General features: G+C 37.7%; 1 protein-coding gene across 1 annotated transcript; it reads left to right on the forward strand.

The window, feature by feature from the left end:
• Nucleotides 1-1,623: 1,623 nt before the first annotated feature.
• On the forward strand, nt 1,624-26,934 carry LOC127445510 (SWI/SNF-related matrix-associated actin-dependent regulator of chromatin subfamily A member 5-like). Its single transcript, XM_051705643.1, has 24 exons — nt 1,624-1,872; nt 5,345-5,470; nt 5,582-5,748; nt 6,625-6,725; nt 9,602-9,702; nt 10,888-11,067; nt 11,544-11,699; nt 11,824-11,955; nt 12,743-12,811; nt 12,902-13,011; nt 13,528-13,754; nt 16,603-16,724; nt 17,144-17,296; nt 17,453-17,585; nt 18,490-18,638; nt 18,747-18,866; nt 18,949-19,056; nt 19,169-19,282; nt 20,658-20,780; nt 21,218-21,350; nt 21,439-21,557; nt 24,244-24,456; nt 24,655-24,765; nt 24,887-26,934. The coding sequence occupies exons 1-24, from the start codon at nt 1,798-1,800 to the stop codon at nt 24,950-24,952; spliced, it is 3,108 nt and encodes a 1,035-aa protein (XP_051561603.1). The 5' UTR covers nt 1,624-1,797; the 3' UTR covers nt 24,953-26,934.
• Nucleotides 26,935-27,546: the final 612 nt, after the last annotated feature.

Raw genomic sequence — 27,546 nt, forward strand, 5'->3', positions numbered from 1 at the left:
CCATTACAATTGATGATGATGTTTTAAGCTTTATCAGAACTTTACTTGTCTTGTTTTGGAATAATGTTTTGCTAGTGTATAATTAAAAAATAAATAAAATAAAAATAACTGGGAGCTGTAGGAGTTTTAAAATCCCCAAAGATTTATTTTTGTTGTTATAAAGAAGCATTTTATCATATTAGTTATCATAACAGTCCTATTGGGAACTGTATGTGTTATTAAAAAAAATCCAATAAGGATCCTTAAGGACTGGTTCCATATTATGTTTGAAATACCTATAGGAGTAAATTGCTTTTTTTTTTTTTTTTTTTGACTAGGGATAACATGAGTAAGAATTATCATAAGAAAACGTTTCCATAATTAAAGATTTTGCACTAACAAAAATGTGTTTATGACTCAAGCCAAGAATTATTGACTGACGTGGGACAACTGCAAACCTTTTTTAAATGTAGAATGTTTAAATAAAAAAATAAATAAAAAAATTAACAAAAAAAATAAATAATACTATATATATATATATATATATATATATATATATATATATATATATATATATATAATATATATGAAAAATAAATAACAAAAAATATATACTGAAAAGATGTTACTTCAGCAAATATGAAATTTGTCAAGTAACAGTAAAAATGATTAAAACATTTTTTCAAATGTATTAACAAAAGATTAACAAAATATTCCATTTGGATTTACAAAAGCTTTTAGAAAACAAAGATCGACTAAGAGATAAACTAAAAAAGAAAATAAAAAAGTAAATGCTCACATATACATTTTTATAAATAGACAGTCCACAAGACATACAGTGAAATTTCATTGGGTTCGCCCAACAATGAAAATGATCTCATCATTTACTCACCCTCATGCCATCCCAGATGTGTATGACTTTGTTTCTTCTACAGAACATAAATTAAGATTTTTAGAAGAATATCTCAGCTCTGTAGGTCCTCAATGCCAGTGAATGGTGGCCAAAACTTTGAAGCTCCAAAAAGCAAATAAATGCAGCATAAAAGTAATCCAAACGACTCCAGTAGTTTAATCCATGTCTTCCACCACAAAACAATTTGGGGTGGAAACAGACCAAAAGATAACTCTTATTTCACTGTGCATCTTGCCATTGCAGTCTCTAGGCACAATCATGATTTCAAGCTCGATTACCCTTCCTAGTGATTGACGCACAGAGCACTAGATGGTCCTAGGAAATGTCATCAAGCTTGAAATCATGATCGCCAAGGAGACTGCTGATGACCTCAAGAGTAATTGTGAAAAAGGAGTTATATTTTGGTCTGTTTTCTTACCCAAAACTGATTGGATCGCTTCAGAACACATGGATTAAACCACTGGAGTCGTACTGATTACATGAATGTGCTTTTTGAGCTTTAAAGTTTTAAGCACTGTTGACTTGCATATTATGAACCTACAGAGCTGAGATATTCTTCTAAAAATCCTCATTTGTGTACTGCAGAAGAAAGAAATTCATACACATTTGGGATGTGAGCAAATGATGAGAGAATATTCATTTTTTTGGGTGAACTGTCCCTTTAAAATCTACTGGTGACGTCATCCCCATTTAAATTCTCGCGATAGCGCGAAACTGGGGCCGTTTTGCGGGAACAGTGTCAACAGAAAAGTCGGGGGCCGTGAATGACGCGTGGTGTGCTCGATTCATTTGGGCTATATTTTGAAACTTTCGAATAAAACCTATCCACTTTATCGGCTTTTTACACGTATTTTCTCGGAAATCGCTCGCGATCACAGCGAAATACGTGAATCAATCCGTCTATTATGTCACAAACAGAAAGCAGCATGGAGCAGCAGCGGGAAGAGCCGAGCCAACTCGACCCGGCCGGTCCGGCAGAGGTGAGCGAACCCTTCCCACCTCATTCCATTCATAATCACCCTCTAGTTAATCTGGATCTTAAAAACACGGGCTGATGAAGCCCGAAACGAAGCATTGTCGAGCCGTCCACGCGCGCGTCTCGAGCGTGAAGCTGAAAGTTTGTGTTAGCTTGTATTGTTCCTGTTCAGATGAATGGAGGAGCGGATTGGCGTCCATTACACACGCATTTAAGCACTTTCATATTCTGTTTGTACTCGACAGATCGAGGGATAAAGCAGATAGATTTAGTTGTTTCGAGCCAGACTCGTAATTAACATCTATTTAGCACTGATTGATGTAGTGAAGTTGTGAAGACTTTAAGCGATTATGGTTCACAAGTTTCGCAACATTCGCTTGGAAAGTAATTCAAAATAAAAGATTTCTTGTGTAGTTCGGGGTATTATTATTATTATTGTTACCTGCCACCTAACGAAACGATTTTATCATACATAGAGGTACCATAAGGTCGCTATTAAATTATTATTATTTTGACCTGCTTATTATACAGTGAAACCCTTTTTTACTTCACAATTTCTCTGTAAAACAATGTGGTACTGTTAGCAACTGGGTTTCAAATCAAGCTCTTAAGACTTAAATGTTAACTTAAGTTTACATTTAAGACATACACTGGTGTCCAAAAGTTTGGCATAATGTACAGATTTTGCTGTTTCGGAAGGAAATTGGTACTTTAATTCACCAAAGTGGCATTTAACTGATCACAAAGTACAGTCAGGACATTACTGATGTAAAAAACAGCACCATCACTATTTGAAAAAAGTCATATTTGATCAAATCTAGACAGCAGCCATCACTCCAACACCTTATCCTTGAGGAATCATGCTAAATTGATCATTTGATACTAGAAAATCACTTGCCATTATATCAAACACAGTTGAAAGCTGTTTGTTTCATTAAATGAAGCTTAACATTGTCTTTGTGTTCGTTTTTGAGTTGCCACAGTATGCAATAGACTGGCATGTCTTAAGGTCAATATTAGGTCAAAAATGGCAAAAAAGAAACAGCTTTCTCTAGAAACACGTCAGTCAATCATTGTTTTGAGGAATGAAGGCTAAACAATGCTTGAAATTGCCAAAAAACTGAAGATTTCATACAAAGGTGTACACTACAGTCTTCAAAAACAAAGGACAACTGGCTCTAACAAGGACAGAAAGAGATGTGGAAGACCAGATGTACAACTAAACAAGAGGATAAGTACATCAGAGTCTCTAGTTTGAGAAATAGACGCCTCACATGTCCTCAGCTGACAGCTTCATTGAATTCTACCCGCTCAACACCAGTTTCATGTCCAACAGTAAAGAGAAGTCTCAGGGGTGCAGGCCTTATGGGAAGAACTGCAAAGAAAAAGCCACTTTTGAAACAGTAAAACAAAAAGGTTAGAGTGGGCAAAGAAATACAGACATTGGACAACATATCATTGGAAAAGAGTAGAGCCCGTCCGATATGGGATTTGAGACCGAGACCGATACCAATACCGATTTTAGAGAGGGAAAATTCACCGATTACCGATATGGTGGCCGATATAAACAGACCTTTTCTATGTGGATTTTTCACTGATGTTACTAAAGGTACTCAGAAGGCTGCTTTCTTAAATATTTTTATCAAAGAATATTTGACATTATTATTATACATTGTCAACAAATTCTAGAAATGAACACCTGAGAAAATAAAGAATAAATAAAAATAAAACAAATAGCTAAATAAACATCAGTACTGTTTAGTATTAGTCAAATGCTGACCATATTACTACTGCCGAGACAAGATAAACAGCGGCAGCGGTGTTACACTGTATTCTGCTATGCAAGTTAAAGGGAAACTATCAATGGTGGGAAACCAGACTTTTAAATATTACATTTTATAAATGTAACGACTGGAATTGTTCGGTTGAAGGGGGGTATACATGTTTACACATTAGCTTCCACTCGGCATACAACAATGAAAGTATCTACATGATTAGCTAGTTAGCTATAAGCTCGTTGCCACGGAGAGTAAAAGACGGACCAGCATTGTGTCTCACCAACTAGGTAATAACATAGCGTAAAAATCAACACACAACAGACACTATCCACCACCGCACTGTTGTCTGCTGAGCTGCAAAAAGATGCTCTGATGTTTACCTTTCAATCTGCTACATTACTGACTGCACTGACAAACTATAGCTGGCTAACAGCAAACAGATGTGATAAACATGAGTGACATGGTTGTCAGGGACAGGGTTAACTTTATATTTGTAATATTGAAAAGGGAAAATGATGGGGTCATTGTTTAAGTTTCCAGTATGTATTTAACAGACTAGTTAGCAACTTACCGTGATGACACCGCTGAACTCTGCCCTGTCTGTAGAGCAACCGTAAGTTCAGAGTCAGCTCTTTAAACAGTGGAGTCGGAGCGTGCTCTGCTGGAGAAACTACGCTATGACACCAATTCTAAAGCATTGTTTTCTGCATTAAATGTTCTGAAAAAAAGTTTTCATATCGGTAAAATATCCGCCGATACTGATATATCGGTGAAAGGCTAATATCGGCCGACTGATATATCGGTCGGGCACTAGAAAAGATTCCATTGAGCTTTTGTGGGATCAGCTAGACTGTAAGGTGCGTGAGAAGTGCCTGACAAGTGCCTTGCCACATCTATGGCAAGTGCTACAGGAAGTGTGGGGTGAAACGTCACCTGAGTATCTGCACAATCTGACAGCTAGAATAACAAGGATCTGCAAAGCTGTCATTGCTGCACATGGAGGATTTTTTCATGAGAACTCTTTGTAGTTTAAGAAGTTTTGAACATTTTTTTTCAAATTGTAATAGTAATTTTTCACGTTATTAATGTCCTGACTATACATTGTGATCAGTTGAATGCCACTTTGATGAATAAAAGTACTAATTTCTTTCCATAAGAGCAAAATCTGTACATTATTCCAAACCTTTGGCCGCCAGTGGTAAGTGTATCGCTAAAAGTGAAGCGAACTTGGAATTTGAATTCGTATCACGCGTCTCAAATCTGTAATCACATCAATCTATAGCATACATTGCTTGTAAAAATGCATTGCTTCCATTGACAATAATTGTAATTTTGTCACTTAAATATGCAATGAAATAAAAATTCGCATTCGCTTTGAGGTCGTCTGTATGCTAGTATGCAGCTGAAAGTTGACAAAATTCTGTTTTAGTAGATAAACGCATTTAAAGTGGGGAAAATGGATGAAAAATATCTATGACATGATCTTGCACTCTGGGGTGTAACCACATTTTTGACCAGTCAGATGCTTTCTGAAATGAGGTTGCCCCTCCCCATAAGCATATACCACCTACTTCTGTCTAGCAGTAGCAAAACCGTCGGGATTGTCAAGACATTTCATGGGGTCTTTTAGTTAATTTAGTTACAAGCTTTAAATGTAGTGCCATCACTGTTTTTCAACACAGTTGATTTTTCTTTAAGGATGATACATCAGAAAATGGACCCGATGAAGCATCGGACACCGCAATGGATAGTGAAGCTCAGTCATCTTCACCTCCCTCGGAGAAGGAAAAGGAGGACCAACCGGGTGGATATGAAGAAAAAGTGGTAATGCGTTCAGCTTTCCATTACAACCAATGCAGCCAGCTTCAGTTAGGAAGACACTCGTATCTTGTTCTGTTATGTTCACGTCTAACATCTAATTCTTTGTTTAAACAGAAAACAGACCGGACCAACAGATTTGAGTACCTCCTGAAGCAGACCGAAGTGTTTGCTCATTTCATCCAACCAGCTGCCCAGAAGACCCCAACCTCACCTCTGAAGATGAAGCCAGGACGCCCTCGCATTAAAAAAGACGAGAAGCAGAACCTTCTTTCGGCCGGAGAGTGAGTTTTCCCTCTCTGTTTCATCCAGATACTGTATTGCAGTCAGCTTAAAATATATTCATTTAGGAAATTAAGGGCACATAACATGTGATACTATTACATTTTATTGGTTTATGTAACTTATAACGTTTGACTCCCATTTGATTTCAATGGCGATTGATGTTAGCATGTTGCTAAGATGACAATGCAGTTATCAAAGCACAAAGAAACGTAGCACGCACATTTTGGGTAAAATAGAGTGAAATTTTTTTACAGATACTTTTTGATATTGCACAAATAATATTTATGATCAACATTTATCTCGCTTTGTCTTGGATGGACTTTTTTCACTGAGCTCGTCACAATGCATTCTGAGTTTTTTTTTTTTTAATTATTTATTTATTTATTTTTGGGTGAAGAATAAAAGTAATGCTGCTTTACAGTTTGGCCGAAATGAGGTATCTAAAGCCCAAAGTACACTTTGATCAGACGTGAAAGCTATGCGTATGCGTACAAGCAAAATTTAATCATCAGCTGAGTGCTCAAGCACTGAATGCGTGCAGGCCGATTTTTCCAACCGTGCATACTCTGAATGCAAATGGTACAACTCGAGTCTGAAGGAATATAAAGACATCTTTTTGGGTCTAAACTCCTGAAGAGATATCGTAGCACTCATGCGTCAACCTGCCTGCATGTGCGGGCACAGTCAATTGAAGTATACTTTGAAAGGCTAGCGTTTGACTGTACGCAGACGCTAAGCGTTTGTGTCTAAACCAAAGTATACTTTGGGTGTTAGAATGCAGAATGAATAGCTTCTCAGGTTTTGTAACAGAGCCCATGTGTTAGCAGAGTGTATTTCAGATAATAGCTCACTGATTGTGTGTGATCTTTCTTCAGTAACCGTCACCGTCGCACTGAGCAGGAGGAAGATGAGGAGCTGCTCAGTGAGAGCAGCAAAACCACCAGTGTATGCACGCGTTTTGACGAGTCGCCTTCCTGTGAGTTAAACACACATCAGACATTTGCAATACATTGTATATATTAGGGTCATCCAAGGATTAAAATTTCTCAAGCATCAAATGGACGCTGTCAGAGCGTCTCACTTTGGTAGCCTCGCATCTCACTGGTTTTCAGTGCCTCTAGTCATGAACACTGTGTTTTTAGGATGATATGTCAAGTTAAAGGGATAGTGTACCCAAAAATGAAAATTCTCTCATTTACTCACGCTCATGCCATCCCAGATGTGTATGACTTTCTTCTGCAGACCACAAAGATTTTTAGAAGAATATCTCAGCTCTGTAGGTGCATACAATGCACCATTAGTGACCAGACCTTTGTATCTCCAAAATTGAATGGACCTACAGAGCTGAGAAACTTTTCTAAAAATCTTTGTGTTCTGGAGAACATAAAAAGTCATACATATTTGGGATGGCATGAGGGTGAGTAAATGATGAGAGAATTTTTATTTTGGGTGAACTACCCCTTTAAACATAGTTTGAAACTTCGAAAAACACATGTTGAGATCACAGCTCGGTTCAGCTGTCTTGAAGCCCTTTTCCACTGAAATTGCAATGGTTCTTGTGCCGAGCCTGTGCTCCGCTGGATCACGGCTGGGGCAATCTGGAGCCTATTGTAAACCAGCCGTGCTTTTCCACTGACCTGAGAGCCGAACTGTGATGTAACGGATTACTGTCTACATGGTAGTTTCACGTAACTACCTCAAACATGGCGCATCACAGTGTGTTTGTATACAGCTTTTACTCTTGATGACATATTTAAACATACGCAGGGCTCGACAATAAGGACTGACTGATGGCCCGGGGCCAGTGTGAGAGAGATTCGGGCCAGTTGCTAGAACTGTCACTTAGTGCTGCATTTATAACATTAGTGCAAGCAAACAACAAGCGAGAGAGCACAAAAATTACACTGAGCAAACAAAGTATTGTAACCAATGAACAAGTGCGATTCTATTTAGCTTGCAAAGATCCATGAGAGCATAATATACTGGACGCACCAAGGCACAGTTGCGTGCATGCACGAGCGTGCAGACACCGAGCGCGCGCTCCTAGCACTGTCCTCGCTCTTTTCCAAGTGTCCTAGCAGCAGCTATTACCAATGTGAAGAAAATAGCAGGAAAAAAAAAACCTTCTGCACGTCTTGCGCAACATTTTAAGTAGGCCTGTCCCTGCGCATTCCATGTCCATAGTGCGTGAATTCCCAACTTTTTTTTGTTTTTACATGTTGGTGACAAGTAGTATCCACACACTGCAACACAAGAAATCAACTGTTTCTTTCTATAGGACTGAAAATCCATCTCTCTCCGTGCAGCATATACTCTCATAATGGGACAGAGTGCTAGTTTTATTCCCACTGTAAAAAAAAAAGCATATTTTCTCTCATTAATTTGCCTTTAGAGATGAAGCACAGAATGAGTCATAATAAACTTTATTAAACCCCGATTATACACATGCCTGGAAATCACGAGCTGCTCAGTATCCAAAATGTAAGTATACATTTATTTAGGTGATGTTTCAAAATGTAAACGTTAATTTGACATGACAGTGGCGTTTGATATGAAAAGAAGCAAAACCGCTATTAGGCTATTATTATCAGAGCTGTTCAGCTGCATAAAACATTTCTGGACCGTACAGGTATTTTTGTAATTAATTAATAATTGTATTTATTTATCACACATTATACGTTTGCACATATACAGTGAAATTCTTTTTTTTTTTCCACATATCCCAGCTAAGCTGGGGTCAGAGTGCAGGGTCAGCCATGATATGGCGCCCCTGGAGCAGATAGGGTCAAGGGCCTTGCTCAAGGGCCCAACAGTGGCATCTTGGCGGTGCTGGGGCTTGAACCCCCGACCTTCTGATCAGTAACCCAGAGCCTTAACCACTTAATTCATAGATTAGGCATATCTACCTACTGTATATTACACAGTCACAACCAATTTAGTAGCAAGTCTCCTCTCTCAGGGATTCATATGTTTATTACATTCAGCCAGTATTCATATCTTTAACTCAGTGACTAAATCTTTGGTCCTGTGTGTGAAAACACTACACATGTCCAAAAGTTGCAGGACTAAGCAGTTGACCGAAAACACAATCTCCTCCACTGCTGTGGTCAGTGAACATTTTGGCGGGGCCAGTAAAAATCTGAAGCACTGGCACAACCGAGCCAGTACAAAAAATCCTTAGCGTTGAGCCCTGATACGGATTAATGCAATCCATCGTTATTACATTGCTTGACAAGATTACCCATCGTCTTTGCCAGAGATGACATCTATGCTAATGTAATTCCATTATATTGTATGAACTATGGCTTAACTTGCTAAATTCTGTAAACTGTTACAGTGGAATATTATTAACATTGGTGTAGCAGATGGTTGTATTTTGATTTTTGCCATAGTATATAATATTATTGATTGACCGTTTTACTTAACAGATAGCCGCGATTTTCCAAACTTACTCCGAACTAAGCCATAGTTCATAGTTTGCAGGCTGGTCGGTGTCTGAGTCCAAAACATTGTTGCTCTGTCCACTGTTGCTTTTGCTTATGTCCTTCTTATGGTCCCTGTACTCCCATAAGTGTTTTTCAATTTGTTTATGATTTGGTCAATTGTTGAAGGGTGCATCATTTCGTGCTGTATCTTCATTCTCAGAGTATTTTTCCCTTTGCAATCTCTAGTTTATCTTGGATCTCCGTAAATACCATATCACAAGTAGAGCACTCATTTTGTAGTGTTTATTTCTGTTATTCATCTGTTTATATTTATATTATACGTTTCTAAATTACATTCTTTATATTTCATTCATTCGTTGCACTTTTGGTTTACCGGTACTAACCAAAAATAAACGTATTTTGACAGATGTCAAAAATGGCAAAATGAGAGACTACCAGGTCCGTGGATTGAACTGGCTCATTTCACTCTATGAGAATGGAATCAATGGAATCCTTGCTGATGAAATGGTATGAATCTGTAGTTCCTGGGATTTCCAGGCCTGGAAAAGTTCTGAAATCTTGCCTATAGAAAATATGTATATTTAGAGTTGGGTGTTTCTTCAATTTCATGTACCAGAGGTTGACTTTTATTTAAAGAAACTGATTTCAACTTTTTCTAATAAGGTCTCATTAATAATAAGAAACCATTTTACCAGGCCTTTATTATTTAATTTTGGATCTTTTCAAATGCCTCTTATATATTATTGTTTTAGCCTTGTCCCAGACCCAGACTTTCAATAATAAACTATGAAAATCCATTATAGAAATAAAAATTATTGCATGTTTAAAACTATGATCATCCAAACAAAGAGTGAAAAAGCAAACCATTTCAACATTTATTGTGGGAAAATTATTTATTTAAAAAAAAAAAAAATTACATCTGTTCAACAGTTTCCACAGATGTAATTTATGCAATGCCAAACAATTTAGCCCTTAATAGTTTAAGTTGGTGTACTTGTTAAACAAGTTGACAAAAGTGTCAGTGAAGAGCATGCTTGAGAGAAAAGTGATTTGTGAAGAAAACAAAGAACAAAAATTCATGGTAAATATCAATTTGTGGCAGAATATTTTTTTTGGGCATCATTTCCAATCAAGCTGTAACTACCAAATTACACAAAAAGTGAAAATATTGTTTAATTTTGGGTATATAGGACACATAACATGTTAGCTATATGATTTGCCTTGGCAAGACAAATGAGTTGGTCATTTTATTTCCAAAAATGTAGAAATAAATAAATAATAATTTCCATCAACATTATTTGCACTACAGAATTCTATTAAACACTACACAGAATTTGAGATATGCTGGAAATGACACTAGTGGTGGGAATTTTCATGACTTGTGTCACAAATCTTCTGTGATTAAATGTACACACACTACTGGACATTGTTAGATAAATTAGAAAATGAGTGAAGGTGAGAAAAATATTTCGTTTCTGGTTCAAATTGGTAAAAGTGCCCAAAGCTGAAGAAACACCCAATTATGTTCTGTTATGTCCAGAAATGGCTTTTTGTGTGTGCAATCACTATAAATTATCTAGTAACAATTATCAACTGGAAAAGTGTTTCAAAGATATCAAAATATGAAAGAACCCCGTTTCAACTCTTATTATAAATGGCTCACACTTATTCTGTTTTGTCCCGTGCTTTTAGGGTCTTGGTAAAACTCTTCAGACCATCTCTCTTCTGGGCTACATGAAGCACTATAGAAACATTCCTGGACCTCACATGGTTCTGGTGCCCAAGTCCACGCTCTATAACTGGATGAATGAGTTCAAGCGCTGGGTGCCCTCTTTACGAGCAGTCTGCCTCATAGGTGACAGGGATCAAAGGGTGAGAAATGCAGTGATTCCCAATGTTGATCTGGTTGCAAATTGTTTACTTGCCATTTGTATTGTGATTCACAACAGAGTGCAGCAGTCGGCTTCCGGAAGTAAAAATCCCATTCGTTTTCTCCACCTTTCAAGACCGATCTACCATGAGCGTTTCAACTTCATTTCTTTTAAAAATCCTATTTAACTTGAGTTCCAGAGAAATACATTACCCATAATCCTTAAGTGAGATTAACCAATCAGTGAAATTCATGGTAAATCATGGTAATCTGACTCGCAAAAGCAACTGCCCACTTACACAAACAATTGCGAACAATGAATAAAGTCAGTCTCCATACACTCTCAAATAACATGTATATCATACTAATGAAATTGAGAAAATGAATGGGAAACATACTAAAAAGTGGGTGGTCGCTGCACACTATATTGAGGTACATTGCTCTATATATTCCCATTGCCTTCATCTCCTATCTGCAGACCGCATTTATCCGTGACACACTGCTGCCAGGCGAATGGGACGTGTGCGTTACCTCCTATGAGATGCTAATTATCGAGAGGGCCGTCTTCAAGAAGTTCAACTGGAGATATCTGGTCATTGATGAGGCCCACCGTATCAAGAATGAGAAATCAAAGGTTTGCAATCGCATCTATAACTGGCATGTTTAATCTCTTCAGTTACTGTAATTTGAATATGTTGCTTTTAGATCTGGGAATCAATTGTCTTTGGAGTATTCATCACGGGGTTTGTTTGTCTCAGCTTTCAGAGATTGTGCGAGAGTTCAAGACGACGAATCGTTTACTACTGACTGGAACGCCACTGCAGAACAACCTTCATGAGCTGTGGGCGCTGCTCAATTTCCTGCTGCCAGATGTCTTTAACTCCTCAGAGGTGCTGCTTGCACTCAGTTCTTTCTCATTTACTCGCACTCATGCCATCCCAGATATGTATGACTTTCTTTCTTGCAGAAAACAAAGATTTTTAGAAGAATATCTCAGCTCTGTAGGTCCATACAATGCAAGTGAATGGTGATCAGACCTTTTGTAGCTCCAAAAATCACAAGGGAAATATAAAAGTAATCCATAAGACTCCAGTGGTTAAATCCATATTTTCTGGAGCAATATAATATGTGTGGGTGAGAAACAGATCAATATTTAATTCCTTTTTTACTTTAAATCTCCACTTTGCCTTTCACTTTCAGCTGTAAAAGTGAAAGAGGAGATTTAGAGTAAAAAAGGACTTGAATATTGACCTGTCCTTAGAAAAGCCCTTATAATAAATCTCGGAATTATTGATGAATTGAATTGCAAAATGAATTGCTGTGGACTGTTGGCCAATGATAGGCTTATGTACAGTAATATGGAAATAAACAATATATTGCCTTCTAAAGTCACTTTTTGTAATGTCTTATCAATTACACATCTGCTGCAATAATGTAATTATTTTAATTACCTGAATGGTTACTTTTTATAAAATGTATTTATAATAATTTAAATCTAACTATTTAGAATTAACCATTAGATATGATTATTATTTAGAGGCTTTCTCAGAAAATATTTCTATATTGTGATTTAATTGCAATTAATTTGATTAATCAAATTAGCATATGTAATTAGATTAAAAATGTTAATCGATTGACAGCCCTAATTTTTTGTCTTTCCTTTTTTTTTGTGTGTAGGATTTCGATTCCTGGTTCGACACCAATAACTGTCTGGGAGACACAAAGTTGGTGGAACGTCTTCATACTGTAAGTGTTTTCCTTTCACATCTATGAACACATAAATAAAATTATGCTCATAATATGCATTCGTAACTAACGAATCTCCTAATGAGACAGGTACTGCGTCCATTCCTGCTGAGACGTATAAAAGCTGATGTGGAGAAATCTCTCCTCCCCAAAAAGGAAATCAAGATGTATATTGGGCTCAGCAAGATGCAGAGAGAATGGTAAATATTAATGCTCTGTGTCTGAAATTTATGATCTGAGCTTGATCCTCCAATCAGAGGACCCATCATTTCAACCAAACAGCCATTGTTGCCAAGTAGATTTGAAAATATTTAATACAAGAATTAAAATGTAGTAAAAATTAGTAAAAAGATAAAGGCATGTTTTTCCATGCTGTTTTTCACTACATGAATAATTAATATTTTGATTAAAGCAGTTTTTGCATCTGAAATATAAATGGCATATGCTATTAAAATGTCGTAACATTCTCATACTTGCAAGTCAGATTGTGAAACTAGTCTGACATCATCTTTAGGAAACGTATTGGCCAAATCAAGCGTTCCCAAAAAATTCACCATGTTGCTAAATTTTTAGCCAGCAAAATGGTTAAGATTTGATATCGCCCAACTGTAATGCCATCTATAGGAATTTGAGAGATTTAGGACAAAATGAGTTTAGTGATTTCCTGTAATGTGAATCCACAGAAGAATAATTAACTTGTCATTATTTCTCTTCAGGTACACGAAGATTTTGATGAAGGATATTGACATTCTGAACTCGGCTGGTAAGATGGACAAAATGCGCCTGCTGAATGTGCTGATGCAGCTGAGGAAATGCTGTAACCACCCATATCTGTTTGATGGAGCGGAGCCTGGCCCGCCCTACACCACTGACCTCCACTTGGTGGTCAACAGCGGCAAGATGGTGGTCCTGGACAAGCTGCTGCCCAAGCTGAAAGAGCAGGGTGAGAAATACCAGCCGCCATCTGATTGCTCAAGAGATTTAAGGCAAAATTCAATATTTCAAACCATATTGAGGCAAAATTATATTTTTTGAAATTTGCAACATATTCTCTCCATGTAATCATGTGAAATGACCCATCAAGCATCAAAATCTGTTGCATTTTTCTACACTCTTTACAGGGTTAACAAAAGGTCCTTAAAGTGGTTAAATTTGGCTTAGAAATTTAGGTACTTGAATACTTGAAAAATTGCCTTGTCTTGTTTAAAAATAATGTTTGAAATTAAAACTGAACAGTTCTTCCATGTAATGTATTATGTACAGTAATGTATGTAATGTGTTTCATATCAAAGATGAGATCCACACACTCCACTTTCATTGAATGTGTCTTTGGCTACATTCACACAGTCAGTGTTTGGGATTGACAACCGTATTTACATTTGAAGTCAGAAGTTTACATACACTTAGGTTGACGTCATTAAAACTCATTTTTTAACCACTCCACAGATTTCATATTAGCAAACTATAGTTTTGGCAAGTCGTTTAGGACATCTACTTTGTGCATGACATGAGTAATTTTTCCAACAATTGTTTACAGACAGATTGTTTCACTTTTAACTGACTATATCACAGTTCCAGTGGGTTTAAATATTTAAATATAGTTTAAATATACTAAGTTAAAGTGCCTTTAAGCAGCTTGGAAAATTCCAGAAAATGTCAAGCCTTTAGGCAATTAGCCAATTAGCTTCTGATAGGAGGTGTACTGAATTGGAGGTGTACCTGTGGATGTATTTTAAGGCCAAAAAAATACATCCACTTCAAACTTTGGCTTCAAACTGCCTCTTTGCTTGACATCATGGGAAAATCAAAAGAAATCAGCCAAAACCTCAGAAAAAAAATTGTGGACCTCCACAAGTCTGGTTCATCCTTGGAAGCAATTTCCAAATGCCTGAAGGTACCACGTTCATAGGTACAAACAATAGTATGCAAGTATAAACACCATGGGACCACGCAAGGAGACACATTCTGTCTCCTAGAGATGAACGTAGTTTGGTGCGAGAAGTGCAAATCAATCCCAGAACAACAGCAAAAGACCTTGTGAAGATGCTGGAAGAAACAGGTAGACAAGTATCTATATCCACAGTAAAACGAGTCCTATATCGACATAACCTGAAAGGCTGCTCAGCAAGGAAGAAGCCGCTGCTCCAAAACAGTCATAAAAAAGCCAGACTACAGTTTGCAAGTGCACATGGGGACAAAGATCTTACTTTTTGGAGAAATTTCCTCTCGTCTGATGAAACAAAAATTGAACGACGGCCATAATGACCATCGTTATATTTGGAGGAAAAAGAGTGAGGCTTGCAAGCCGAAGAACACCATCCCAACTGAGAAGCATGGGGGTGGCAGCATCCTGTTTTGGGGGTGCTTTGCTGCAGGAGGGACTGGTGCACTTTACAAAATAGATGGCATCATGAGGAAGGAAAATTATGTGGATATATTGAAGCAACATCAAGACATCAGCCAGGAAGTTAAAGCTCTGTCGCAAATGGGTCTTCCACATGGACAATGACCCCAAGCATACCTCCAAAGTTGTGGCAAAATGGCTTAAGGACAACAAAGTCAAGGTATTGAAGTGGCCATCACAAAGCCCGAACCTCAATCGGAAGAACTGAAAAAGTGTGTGCGAGCAAGGAGGCCTACGAACCGGACTCAGGTACACCAGTTCTGTCTGGAGGAATGGGACAAAATTCCAGCAACTTATTGTGAGAAGCTTGTGGAAGGCTACCCAAAACATTTGACCCAAGTTAAACAATTTAAAGGCTATGCTACTAAATACTAACAAAGTGTATGTAAACTTCTGATCCACTGGAAATGTGATGAAAGAAATAAAAGCTGAAATAAATCATTCTCTCTACTATTATTCTGATATTTCACATTCTTAAAATAGTGATCCTAACTGACCACTGTGCGACTAAAATGTATATTTGGCAACTGACTGGTAAATGTTCATATTTCACTCAGTGATTGTGTTGTATAGTGGGGGAGTATTCAGAAGCAAAATCCCTTTCACTGCGTGCTGAGAGTAAAAGTTGTACCGTGTGTGTCCAAAGACGAGATCCACATGACACAGTCAGTCTCAACAGTCAGTTATTGATGAAAAAAAAATAAACATTTAATTGTAAACATGCATAGCACGCATAAGGTGAAGCCATTCGAGTCTCGTTAATGTGCTCATTTGCAGACACTCTTTTGCAAAACTGCCGGTTTTCTTAAAGAGACGGTACCGTTTTTAGCACATGTTCAACAAATCAATGTAAATACCAGTAAATGGTACAAAATATGCAAATAAACTGTAAACATGTAACAAAAAATAAAATTTCATTCATAAAATTTAATATTTTCGTAGTGTACCTAGTTAGAAGGTCCCCTGTATAATTAACAGAATTAGAATTTCTTATGTAAGCAAAAGGGCCATTATATCTGAAATATACCCATATGAATCTATATTGAATCAAAACTGGAATTGAATCGAGAGCATGCGATTCGGAGTCAAGAAAACTGTATCAATACCCAGCCCTAATGACAAATTATAATTAGCATTTTGCTCAAACATTTTTCTAAAAAATAAACCCAATTGTCTGTCGTACTGTCATTTAAGTGTTCTATGGAATTGAGGATATCGAATCGTGAGAACGACATATCATCCCATCCCTACTGCCCACTAATGTCTGCTTTGATATACCTTGGTATAAACAGTATAGCTGAATATCTGCACATTTCCCCTTCATGTAGAAATTTGATTAAATGCAAATTGTCTTGATGTGGTGTTTTAAATTTGTTCTTTCTGTTAGGCTCCCGTGTCTTGATCTTCAGTCAGATGACCAGGGTGCTGGACATTCTGGAGGATTACTGTATGTGGCGTAACTACGGTTACTGTCGTCTGGATGGACAGACGCCGCATGAGGAGCGACAGGTATGGAAATCATCCTCATTCATCACTCCACTTTAAATGGTTGTGTGTTTGAGCAAAAAAAACACAATTGTTCCAACTAATGGCAAATAAGGAATTGTAAAACAAAATTCTTAATGGTTTAGCTCAGTTGCTTTTTAGTCAATGCTTGTTAGCTTTGAGGTCATCTTTATGCTAGTGTACTCCTAAAAGTTGACAAAGTTGTGAGTTTTGAGTAATAATTTTTGACAAGCTATCACCACACCACTATCAATAGAAAATCTATATATTTCACCCAAACTGCCTGTTTCCAGAGGAATTGCATCAGCACCGGAGAGAATTCTGCACTTGTCAAGCCATTTTTGCAGCACCAATGAGTGATCATAAATTAAACGAGTAATAACGTAGTCTGTAAAATTGATCTTACCACATCTCATTCTCAGGTCTCTATCAATGCCTTCAATGAGCCCAACAGCTCCAAGTTTCTATTCATGTTGAGCACCAGAGCTGGCGGACTCGGTATTAACCTGGCCACCGCTGATGTCGTCATCATCTACGACTCTGACTGGAATCCTCAAGTGGATCTTCAAGCGATGGTCCGTGTGCACAAATGTCTTAATACATTTCTCATATTACTATTAAAACAATACCTTTCCCTGCTCGTCTGACTAGTTGATTGTGAATGTGAAGCTACTCCAATTCACTCATGCAGTGTTAGGGTTCCTAATTTTCATTGGATTTTCTCTGTTCAGGATCGTGCTCACAGGATCGGTCAAAAGAAACAGGTGCGCGTGTTTCGGTTCATCACAGAAAATACAGTGGAGGAAAGAATTGTGGAACGTGCCGAAATGAAGCTTCGCTTGGACTCTATTGTCATTCAACAAGGTAAGATGCGAAACAAATGTTTCATCAGCTAGTTTAAAATGACTGATTTAAAAATTAATTGGCCACATTTATTAAGTGTATCTGAGTGTATAGTACACTGCTAGTGCTCCATATACTCACCCTTGTAAATTACATGGTTTCCATTTTAATTAAAAAATCTAAAGAAATTATGTTTTGCATATAGAAAATGAAGCCTATTTTTAGAGCCATTAAAGGGATAGTTCACCCAAAAATGGAAATTCTCATTTTTTTACCCACCTCATGCCATCTCAGATGTGTATGACTTTTTGTCTGCAGAAATACAAATGAAGATTTTTGAAGAATATTTCAGCTCTATAGGCCCTCACAATACAAGTGAATGGTGGCCAGAACTTTGGAGCTCCAAAAAGCACATAAAGGCAGCATAAAAGTAATCCATAAGACTCCAGTTGTTTAATCCATGTCTTCTGAAGCAACATGATAGGTGTGGGTGAGAAATGGATCGATATTTAAGTTATTTTTTTACTGTGGCGAGTAAATTTTTTTAATGTGATCGCCAAAAACAAAAGAAGAATGTGAAAGTGAAGATTTGCGGTAAAAAATGGACTTAAATATCAATCTGTTTCTCACCCATGCCTATCATATCACTTCAGAAGACATGGATTTAACCACTGGAGTCGGATGGATTGCTTTTATGCTGCCTTTATGTGCTTTTTAGATCTTCAAAATTTGTTACTTTTAACTTGCATTGTATGGACATACAGAGCTGAAATATTCTTCTAAAAATCTTCATTTGTGTTCAGCAGATGAAAGTCATTATACAAGAGCATTTTTTTACTGTAATACAGTAAAGATTGTGTGGTGGTAATGAGAATCATCATTTTTGGATGATATTGTTGAATTCATGTCTGTTGCTTGCCAACAGGCAGACTGGTAGATCCAAACATGAACAAACTGGGCAAAGACGAAATGCTGTCTATCATTCGCCACGGTGCCACTCACGTCTTTGCCTCAAAGGAGAGCGAGATCACTGATGAAGACATTGACGCCATCTTAGAGAGGGGAGAAAAGAAGGTAGGACCTGTGATCTAGAGTACTTTCCCTGAAAAGCTGGACTAAATTATGCTCTAGTTGACTAAATGCCACAATATGCATTAGTAATGCTCTGATGGTGTGTTTTAGACCATGGAGATGAAGGAGAAGCTGGCCAATCTTGGAGAAGGCTCTCTGAGGAACTTCACCATGGACACGGAGAACAGTGTGTACAACTTTGAGGGTGAAGATTACAGAGAAAAGAAAAAGGTGACATGATGAAATTTCAACATGCACTTTTTACTTGCTGTGTTTTTCCAGTTTGATGAACTTGTTTTACTTTTTATTTCAGGTCGTCACTAACTGGATTGAACCACCCAAGAGAGAGCGCAAGGCAAACTATGCTGTAGACGCATATTTCAGAGAGGCCTTGCGCGTCAGCGAGCCCAAAGCACCAAAGGTATTACAGGCGGCATTGCCCCTTACAGAATTTACTGCAATATCAGTATTAAAACTGGAAAGCACTTTCAGACTGAAGTCATAATAAACTTTTCCTCATCTTATTCCCACAGGCTCCTCGTCCTCCTAAACAACCTAATGTTCAAGACTTCCAGTTCTTTCCTCCTCGGCTCTTTGAGCTGCTAGAGAAGGAGATCTTGTATTACAGGAAGACTATTGGCTACAAGGTTTGCCTGAGTTCTGAAGTCCAAGTTGGAATTCTTAAATTGACCTTGCACTCAAAACATATTTCTGTTTAAGATTTACACTAAATATGTGTAAATGTGATAGTTCACCCAGAAGTGAAAATTACCATTTACTCACCCTCATGCCATCCCAGATGTGTATGATTTTCTTTCTTCAGCTGAACACAAAGATTTTTAGAAGAATATCTCAGCTCTGTAGGTCCATACAATGCAAGTGAATGTTGGCCAGAACTTTGAAGCTCCAGAAAGCACATAAAGGCAGCATAAAAGCAATCTATTCGACTTCAGTGGTTCGTCCATGTCTTCAGAAGCAATATGATAGGTGTAGGCATGAAACAGATCAATATTTAAGAACCTTTTTACTATCACTCTCCACCTTTGACCAGCCCTACCAGTAGGTGGCAATATGCACGAAAAATGTAAATCGGTTCAAACAAAAAAAGAAAGTGAAAGTGGAGATTTATATTCTGAATTGTCTTTTTTGGGAGGCCTTTCTCTGTAAATAGTGGAGATGCGACTTCATTGTGATTATTTCGCTTAATTAATCGGCACATCATGCAATTAATTTGTTAGCCTTAATACCTTTTAAGGGTGTGTTCACAATTGTAGTTTGGTCCTCTTGGTCTGGACCAAAAAAGAAAATGATACATTTAGTCCTGGTTCGCTTGGTGTTCACACTGGCATTTTTAACACCGAACCTAACCATACAAAACCAAAGGCATCAGGAAAAAGTCACAACCTGATTGGACAGCTTTTATGACAGATATTTTGTGACAGAACTTGCCGATCATCTAAAACAATGCTGGCTGCTGGGCAGAATGCGTTCGTTAGATTTATATATGTATATATGGTGGTATTTTTACCAGCTGAGAACAAACGAAGATCTAATAAAATATGTAAAGGAGTCAAAACAGCCCCAGGAATTCCTCCGTTGCACACACAAACTAAGATATGCTGCAAGGACGGCTGACGGCGGTTCCGATGCCTGTACCGAACTGTAATGGGCAACATAGCTCCTATGATGAGAAGAACCAGGTATGCTTGAGGTCACTATTAAAGGCAAATTCCTTCCTGTTATTGGTCCGTTTAGACGTCTTTGGTCCATGTTGCGTTCATATATCAATCGAACCGCACCAGAGTTCGTTTGGAAGCGGACCGAGACCGCCTGAATTGTTTGGTGTGCACCAAGGTTCGGATGGCAGCATTCACATTTGTTCAAATGAACCGCACTAACAGAGCAATCGCACCAGAGTTCGTTTTAATCGAACCAAACCTGCCAAGTGTCAACACACCCTAAGAAGCAACATGCAATTATCCCTTTCAAAGTTTCTAATATAGAATGTCACCATGCTAACAGGTGCCAAGGAGCCCTGATCTGCCCAATTCGGCCCAAGCGCAGAAAGAGGAACAGGCCAAGATTGATGAAGCAGAACCACTTAATGAAGAGGAGCTAGAGGAGAAGGAAAACCTCCTCTCACAGGTAAAGTATCACCTGAAAGGAATTTATGAGACAAAACAGCTATAAAGTGTACATGTCCACCCACCTTAAAGTGTGCAATTTCTGCACTACTAGTTGCACCATATGGAATTGCAATCAGTTTGTTTGCGTGTGCATGACAATACTGGCTCAACCAGTGCTGCAAGTTTTGGGCGGAGCGGTATCAACTGTGGGAAGTGTATAAAAATAATTTGAAAACTCATTACTTTTGCAGTTGCATTTGGTGTCACAAAAATTGCATGCTTCACTTTTAACTTTGTGTTTATTACTAAAAGATATGGGTCTTGTTTCCAACGTTAAGTTTAATTGTTGATCACAAGTGTTTTATTAGAAGAGACTTGCTAATGACACTGGCCCTTCACGGTTGAGATGGTGCTAGTACAGTGCCTCATATTAATATACGTATCTTCTGTACTCAGGGCTTCACTATCTGGACCAAACGTGACTTCAACCAGTTCATCAAGGCAAATGAGAAGTGGGGTAGAGATGACATCGAGAACATTGCTCGTGAGGTCGAGGGCAAAACCCCAGAGGAGGTCATGGAATATTCCGGTATGTTGATAAGTCCTGAACAACTTTTATCGAAACGATAAATACAGGATACATGTGATTGAGATCCATGCTTTGCGGTTGTGTGCAGCTGTGTTCTGGGAGCGCTGCAATGAACTGCAGGACATTGAGAAGATCATGGCTCAGATCGAGAGAGGAGAAGCCAGAATCCAGAGGAGGATCAGCATCAAGAAAGCACTTGACTCCAAAGTGAGTGACATCTCATGACCCATTTTCACAGAAAGGGTTTTGTAATAGTGCAACAGAGGGGCTTCGGAAGGAACAAATCCCACTCATTTTCTCCATCGTGAAACTGATTTTTAGCCATAATGTGTAAACCTTTCAAGACAGATTTACTGTGAGCTCTGAGGTTGTTTATCGATGGTATGTGCTCCAGTTAAAGCCATCAGTCCACATTAATTTCAACTTGAATAGTGTAATTCCTGGTGAAGAGCAACACTACCCATAATCCTGAGAAAAATCCACCAATCAGAGAATTGAGCCCAATAAAGCTTTGCAGCGACAGCCCACTTGCATGATGTACTGTGAATGATGCAATCAAGTTGGTTTCCCTACACTCTCAAACTAATTGTATATCTGATTATTTAGCAATAAACTTAAAATAGATGTCTTTTTATACATTTAATCAATACATACAGTAGTTTTATAATGTACTGGTTCTAATTTGATTACATAATTTGCCATGTTTCTTGGGATTCGTTACTTCAAAGGTTTATCTCAGAGCTCGTTGTTTGTTTCATGGTTTGGGTCCTTTTTTTTTTTTCTTTTTTTGTTTTTTTTTTTAAAGCAAAAATCTGGGTTCCAGTGAGGCACTTACAATGGAAGTGAATGGGGCCAGTTCGTAAACGGTTAAATACTCGTTAGAGATGGGGTGATATATTGAATTTCAATATCGTGAACAAATTTGAAATTGTTTTCTGTCCATATGATCCTAAATGAAATGACCCATCAAACATCATAATATCTCAATCGCTTGATTTTACCACTACTGTACCGTTTTGTCTACACTGTTTACAGAGTTCACACAAGGTCCTTCAAGTGCTTAAAGTGCCTGAATGTAGCTTTTAGAAATGTAAGTACTGGAATAGGGATTGGGTAAAATAATTGTTGTACTTGATTCAATTTTAAACCCATTTGCTGTCCATAAATAATATTTTGCATAATGGTTGAACACACAGTGAAGGTAACATCTTGTCTGTATGCAGATCATATAGTCCAGATGTTAAAGAGAGAGAACGGCATAGTAGATAAGGGTGTCCTTTTATTCAATCAGTTCATGGTTAGATGTATCCTAAAAATAAAATGAAAACTATTTGTAGACATTAAAATGTAAGGTTCATTCTGTTCTGTTTAACACACAGCCTACTGTATATGGACACAAATTTACTCCCCCACCGAACCAAACTCACTTGGTTTTTGCAAGGTAAACAGTTAGACATGTCGGGCAAAATAAAGTCCTTTTTGACTGTAGCCAACGTGCACATCTGAAACTGCAACGCGAGCACCACATTGACTATAAATAAGCTGTCCTCAATGTAGGCTACGCGATAAACTTGCGTTGATTTGGCGCTCCCCATGTCCTGTGTGAAAAGGCTTTTATTCTGAAGAAAAGTAATGAGGAAGTACAGATGACATTGCAGGTTTAACCAATCAGTAGAAATGGGCATGTCACATTATCCACATGTGCAAATCAAATAATAAGATTGTACACTTATTTCGAGCCGAGTTCCTGTTTTTCTAGTTCTTATATGAAACGAAAAAATTAAAGTTCTCAATTTTGATCGTTTCTTTCTAGATGAAAAATGAGTAAATGGTCGGTTTATTGGTTATTTCGTTTTGAAGACGAAAACAAATTATCAGAAGGTACACGGACCATCATCCAGTCACTGCCAACCATGCTAAAAGAAAGTTTAGCATTATAAATTCTGAATCTATGTTTGATTGTCCCACGTCTGCCAAACATGTTGAGTGGTGCAAACATCTTCTGCAGCCTGAAACTGAACTTTTGGTCGGATTTTAGGAGTGAATGCATTGAGGATGTCCCGTTGGTTCCTTGCTCCCTATTTAGTGAATGACTTAACCTCCAGTGTGCTGTCTGTCTGCACTGGTCTCAGAACAGTTCGAAATGCACCTTATTTTCATCCTAACTCCATATAAAGTTCAACTTTTGAGGGAATATTGTCGCAAAATCCACATGCGTGTACGTGGGCGTCATGTTTATCAGGGCACTAATGCGCAAAAAATTTATGATTTTTTTTAAAGCGGCATATTAAACTAAACTAGAGACTCTACTCTTTATAACCAAACAGGTATCATTTCTTACCAGAGGCACTGTTGTTGGCTCTCCGCCCGTAGAAGCGCTTCACGGAAATTGATGTCATGCTGTTGTGTCACGTGACTTGGCGTACCAGAAGTTTAACCCACAAATTTCAGTGTAGAGTGTTGTGAACAGTATTCAGTTGGTTTAAATTAATTTAAATTATGTGTTGCGTATAGCGAAGCCAAAATACAACATCCACGCATGTGGACACTGGGGCGCACAAGGTTAAACCCTCCAAAATTTGACCCATTAACTTCCATTGTAAGTGCCTCAGCGTAACCACGATTTTTTTTTTTTTTGTTTGTTTTTTTTTTTTTTATAAAAAGGATGAATCAAAATTATTTTTTGTGGTAATCAACATCATGCCACAAATGCTCAAACTAGCTTAACTTCTTAAAAAAAAAAAAAAAAAAAAACACAAACAAAAAAAAAACAGAATATTCCTTCAAATCCCTATGGAAAAAAAATAAGAAATTGTGCTGCTGCTGAAAAAGTGGGCGATCACTGATGTGCTCTGAGAGGCTAATGTGTGTGGGTTTTTTTTTTCCTGTCCAGATTGGCCGTTATAAGGCACCATTTCATCAGCTCAGGATCTCCTACGGTACCAACAAGGGGAAGAACTACACGGAGGAGGAGGATCGATTTCTCATCTGCATGCTGCACAAACTGGGCTTTGACAAGGAGAGCGTATATGATGAGCTGCGCCAGTGCATACGCAACTCTCCCCAGTTCCGATTTGATTGGTTCCTCAAGTCCCGCACTGCCATGGTGAGTTTCTGCAATGCATTAAGATTTGTTAGCATCTAGTAATGCATGGTATTATTAAAGGGGCTATTCTGTGCATTTATCATCTTTTTGTTTTCCTTTGGTCCACTTATGCTAGTATGAAACATTGCATAAGTTCAGAATGAGTCGTTTTTGCAGTTGATTCAACAACCTAACAAGGCTATGCGTATGTAATTGCAGGAGCTTCAGAGAAGGTGTAACACACTCATCACGCTCATTGAACGTGAGAACATGGAGCTAGAAGAGAGAGAGAAAGCAGAGAAGAAAAAGAGGGGTCCTCGCACATCTTCGGTAAGCCCATAGCACAGTAGCATTCGTCACTTTGTCCCTTTAAAGAACTTTTGAACAACTGCCAGCAGTTAATAAGTCAGTACTGAAGGAGATGAGTTTAATGACTGATTTTTACTCATAGGCCCAGAAACGCAAACAGGAAGGGACCCCTGATGGACGTGGACGCCGGAAAAAGCTCAAATTGTGAGCCGATGTCAAACCTCACTTGTCGAGGACCTTCAGTACAGCAATACTTGCATTTGTTGTTACGGGTCCCACTCATGTACTGTATCATTTTTGCAGTGCTGAACCTCACCTCCACGTAGCTTGACCGTTTTTATAGAAAGGCATAGTTGTAAATTAGAACTTTTTTTTTTTTTTTTTTCTAAATGTACGACCGTGCTGTCAAAGTTTTATTTATACCTATTTGTTTTTTTTATCCACATTCCATTTGCTCGCAACAGTATAATTTGCAGTCTTTTCCCTCATTTTTAGAGTCTTCAGTGTTGTCGATGTACCTTTATTATAATAGTCAATTGGAACATGTGACTAATAAATGTTAAGTTTTTTTAAAACACTGCTCCGTATTTTTTCCTTCCAAATAAATGTTATTCTTGTAGTGCCTTTTATCTCGGTGTAGTATTGCTGCAGACACTGGCTCAGATTTAAAAGAAATATTAAGAACTTTGCAAAGATGATATTAAAGGGATAGTTCACCCAAAAATCTAAATTCTCATCATTTGCTCACCCTCATGCCATCCCAGATGTGTATGACTTTCTTCTGCTGAACAAGATTTTTAGAAGAATATTTCAGCTCTGTAGGTCAATACAATGCAAGTGAATGGTGATCAGACCTTTTGTAGCTCCAAAAAAATCACAAAAAGGACAAAAAGTAATCTATAAGACTCCAGTGTATAAATCCATGTCTTCAGAAGCAATATGATAGGTGTGGGTGAGAAATAGAGCAATATTTAAGTCCTTTTTTACTCTAAATCTCCATTTTCACGTTTACATCTGAAAGTCACATGTGGTGCCTGTTTCACTTTCACATCTGAGAGTTAAAGTGGAGATTTAGAGTAAAAAAGGACTTAAATATTGATCTGTTTCTCACCCACACTTATATCACTTCTGAAGGCATGGATTTTACCACTGGAGTCTTATGGATTACTTTCATGTTTCCTTTGTTTTTTGGGGGGGGGGATTGTATGGACCTACAGAGCTGAAATATTCTTCTAAAAATTTTCATTTGTGTTCAGCAGAAGAAACAAAAGTCATACACATGTGGGATGGCATGAGGGCGAGTATATAAGATAATTTTAATTTTTTGGTAAACTATCATTTTAATGTTGTAATGTGTGCTGTTTGGTTGGAGAATAAAAAAAAACAGTGGATTATGACTGCAAAGGTGAAATAAAGTTTTGATCTCACTAGTGAGAGTGAAAGGCTATAGTGACAAGAATGAGCACATAAACTCGGATTATTCTACTGCCACAACACGTTCTTTAAATGTGTAAAATAATGTACCACCATTTTAGGATGAGACTCATGAAGGGTAATCTTTTACTTCAAAATCAATGGGAAAACAAATTATGTAAGGCATAAAGGATATGCTATTACTTTTTTTTTAAAAGAACCATTACAACAATTAATACAATTTTGTTATAATAAAAGATTGTTATTAATGTAATGGAAGTTTAGTTGTGGCGTTCTCCTTGCAGTGCAGATGTTGTGTAGTAGGCCTGTCATTTCCACCATTGTCTCATTCTGAGTAAATTCTAAAGACTGTTTTGTGTGAAAATCCCAGGAGATCAGCAGTTACAGAAATACTCAAACCAGCCTGTCTGGCACCAACAATCATGCCACGGTCCAAATCAGGAATGTTCCCTGAGTGTTGAGGAAAAAATAAAATTGGCACTTCATGTTAAAAAGGTTGCCAACCCCTGGGCCAGAGTGAACAAATGAATGTTCGATACAAACATGCTTGTCAATGTATTTACTACATTTTATCAATGATTATTCTTGAAACATGAGCAGAATGCATTTTTGTGTAAATCAGTAGTAATTTTATGTAACTTGTCCCATTGAATTCAGTAGGAATATTTACGTTAGAATGGATTAATTTGTCAATGCCAATGTGTCATTCAGTTATGGCAGATGTATAGTATCATAATTAATAAATACTTTCATTAATGGATGGCTCATAAACAAGTTCTTAAGATGCTCTTTTGAGGGTTAGGGTTAGGACTGGCAAGTACAGATTTGTGTTGGTTTCAGGGGCGTAGATTCCGGGAGGGATGGGGAGAGGTAACCCCCCAGAACTCTCAAAACAAGCAAGTACAACCCTCCTATTATTTATACCATGATCAATGGAAACATGTAAATGCTTAACACTGCAACACCCCCAGTTGTAGAATTATCTATAGATTTGAGATCATGTTACAAACATGTGCGATCGATGCTTCAATCACAAGATGGCACTGTTGCTTTTTTTTGAAAAACTGGACTGCTATCATTTAAGGCCTTTTTTTAAAGTCTTTATGGCCTTTATATAGCGCAGTATACACATATGTATCATTTCTAACCCATATGTTTTTCTTTTACCTGTGGAACACAAAGGGAGATGTTAGGCAGAATCTTAGACTTTCACCTTTCACTTTCTTTGCATCTTTGTTCAACTCCCACACAATGAAATTAAATGGTGACTGAAAATCTCCTTTTGTGACCTTTTTGACTTACAAGCAGGTTGTCTAATCTAATGGCATATAATTATTATTCCATTAGATATAAATTATTAGTATAATA

The sequence above is a fragment of the Myxocyprinus asiaticus genome, chromosome 8, assembly GCF_019703515.2.
Source record: "Myxocyprinus asiaticus isolate MX2 ecotype Aquarium Trade chromosome 8, UBuf_Myxa_2, whole genome shotgun sequence".
Lineage (NCBI taxonomy): Eukaryota > Metazoa > Chordata > Actinopteri > Cypriniformes > Catostomidae > Myxocyprinus > Myxocyprinus asiaticus.

Excerpts from the sequence above, each read along its gene's own strand:
- LOC127445510 (XM_051705643.1), top strand. The coding sequence starts at position 1,798 with ATGTCACAAACAGAAAGCAGCATGGAGCAGCAGCGGGAAGAGCCGAGC. Across the intron at positions 5,471-5,581 it reads GTGGATATGAAGAAAAAGTG|AAAACAGACCGGACCAACAG; the intron begins GTAATGCGTTCA and ends TTGTTTAAACAG. Across the intron at positions 11,956-12,742 it reads ATGTCTTTAACTCCTCAGAG|GATTTCGATTCCTGGTTCGA; the intron begins GTGCTGCTTGCA and ends TTTTGTGTGTAG.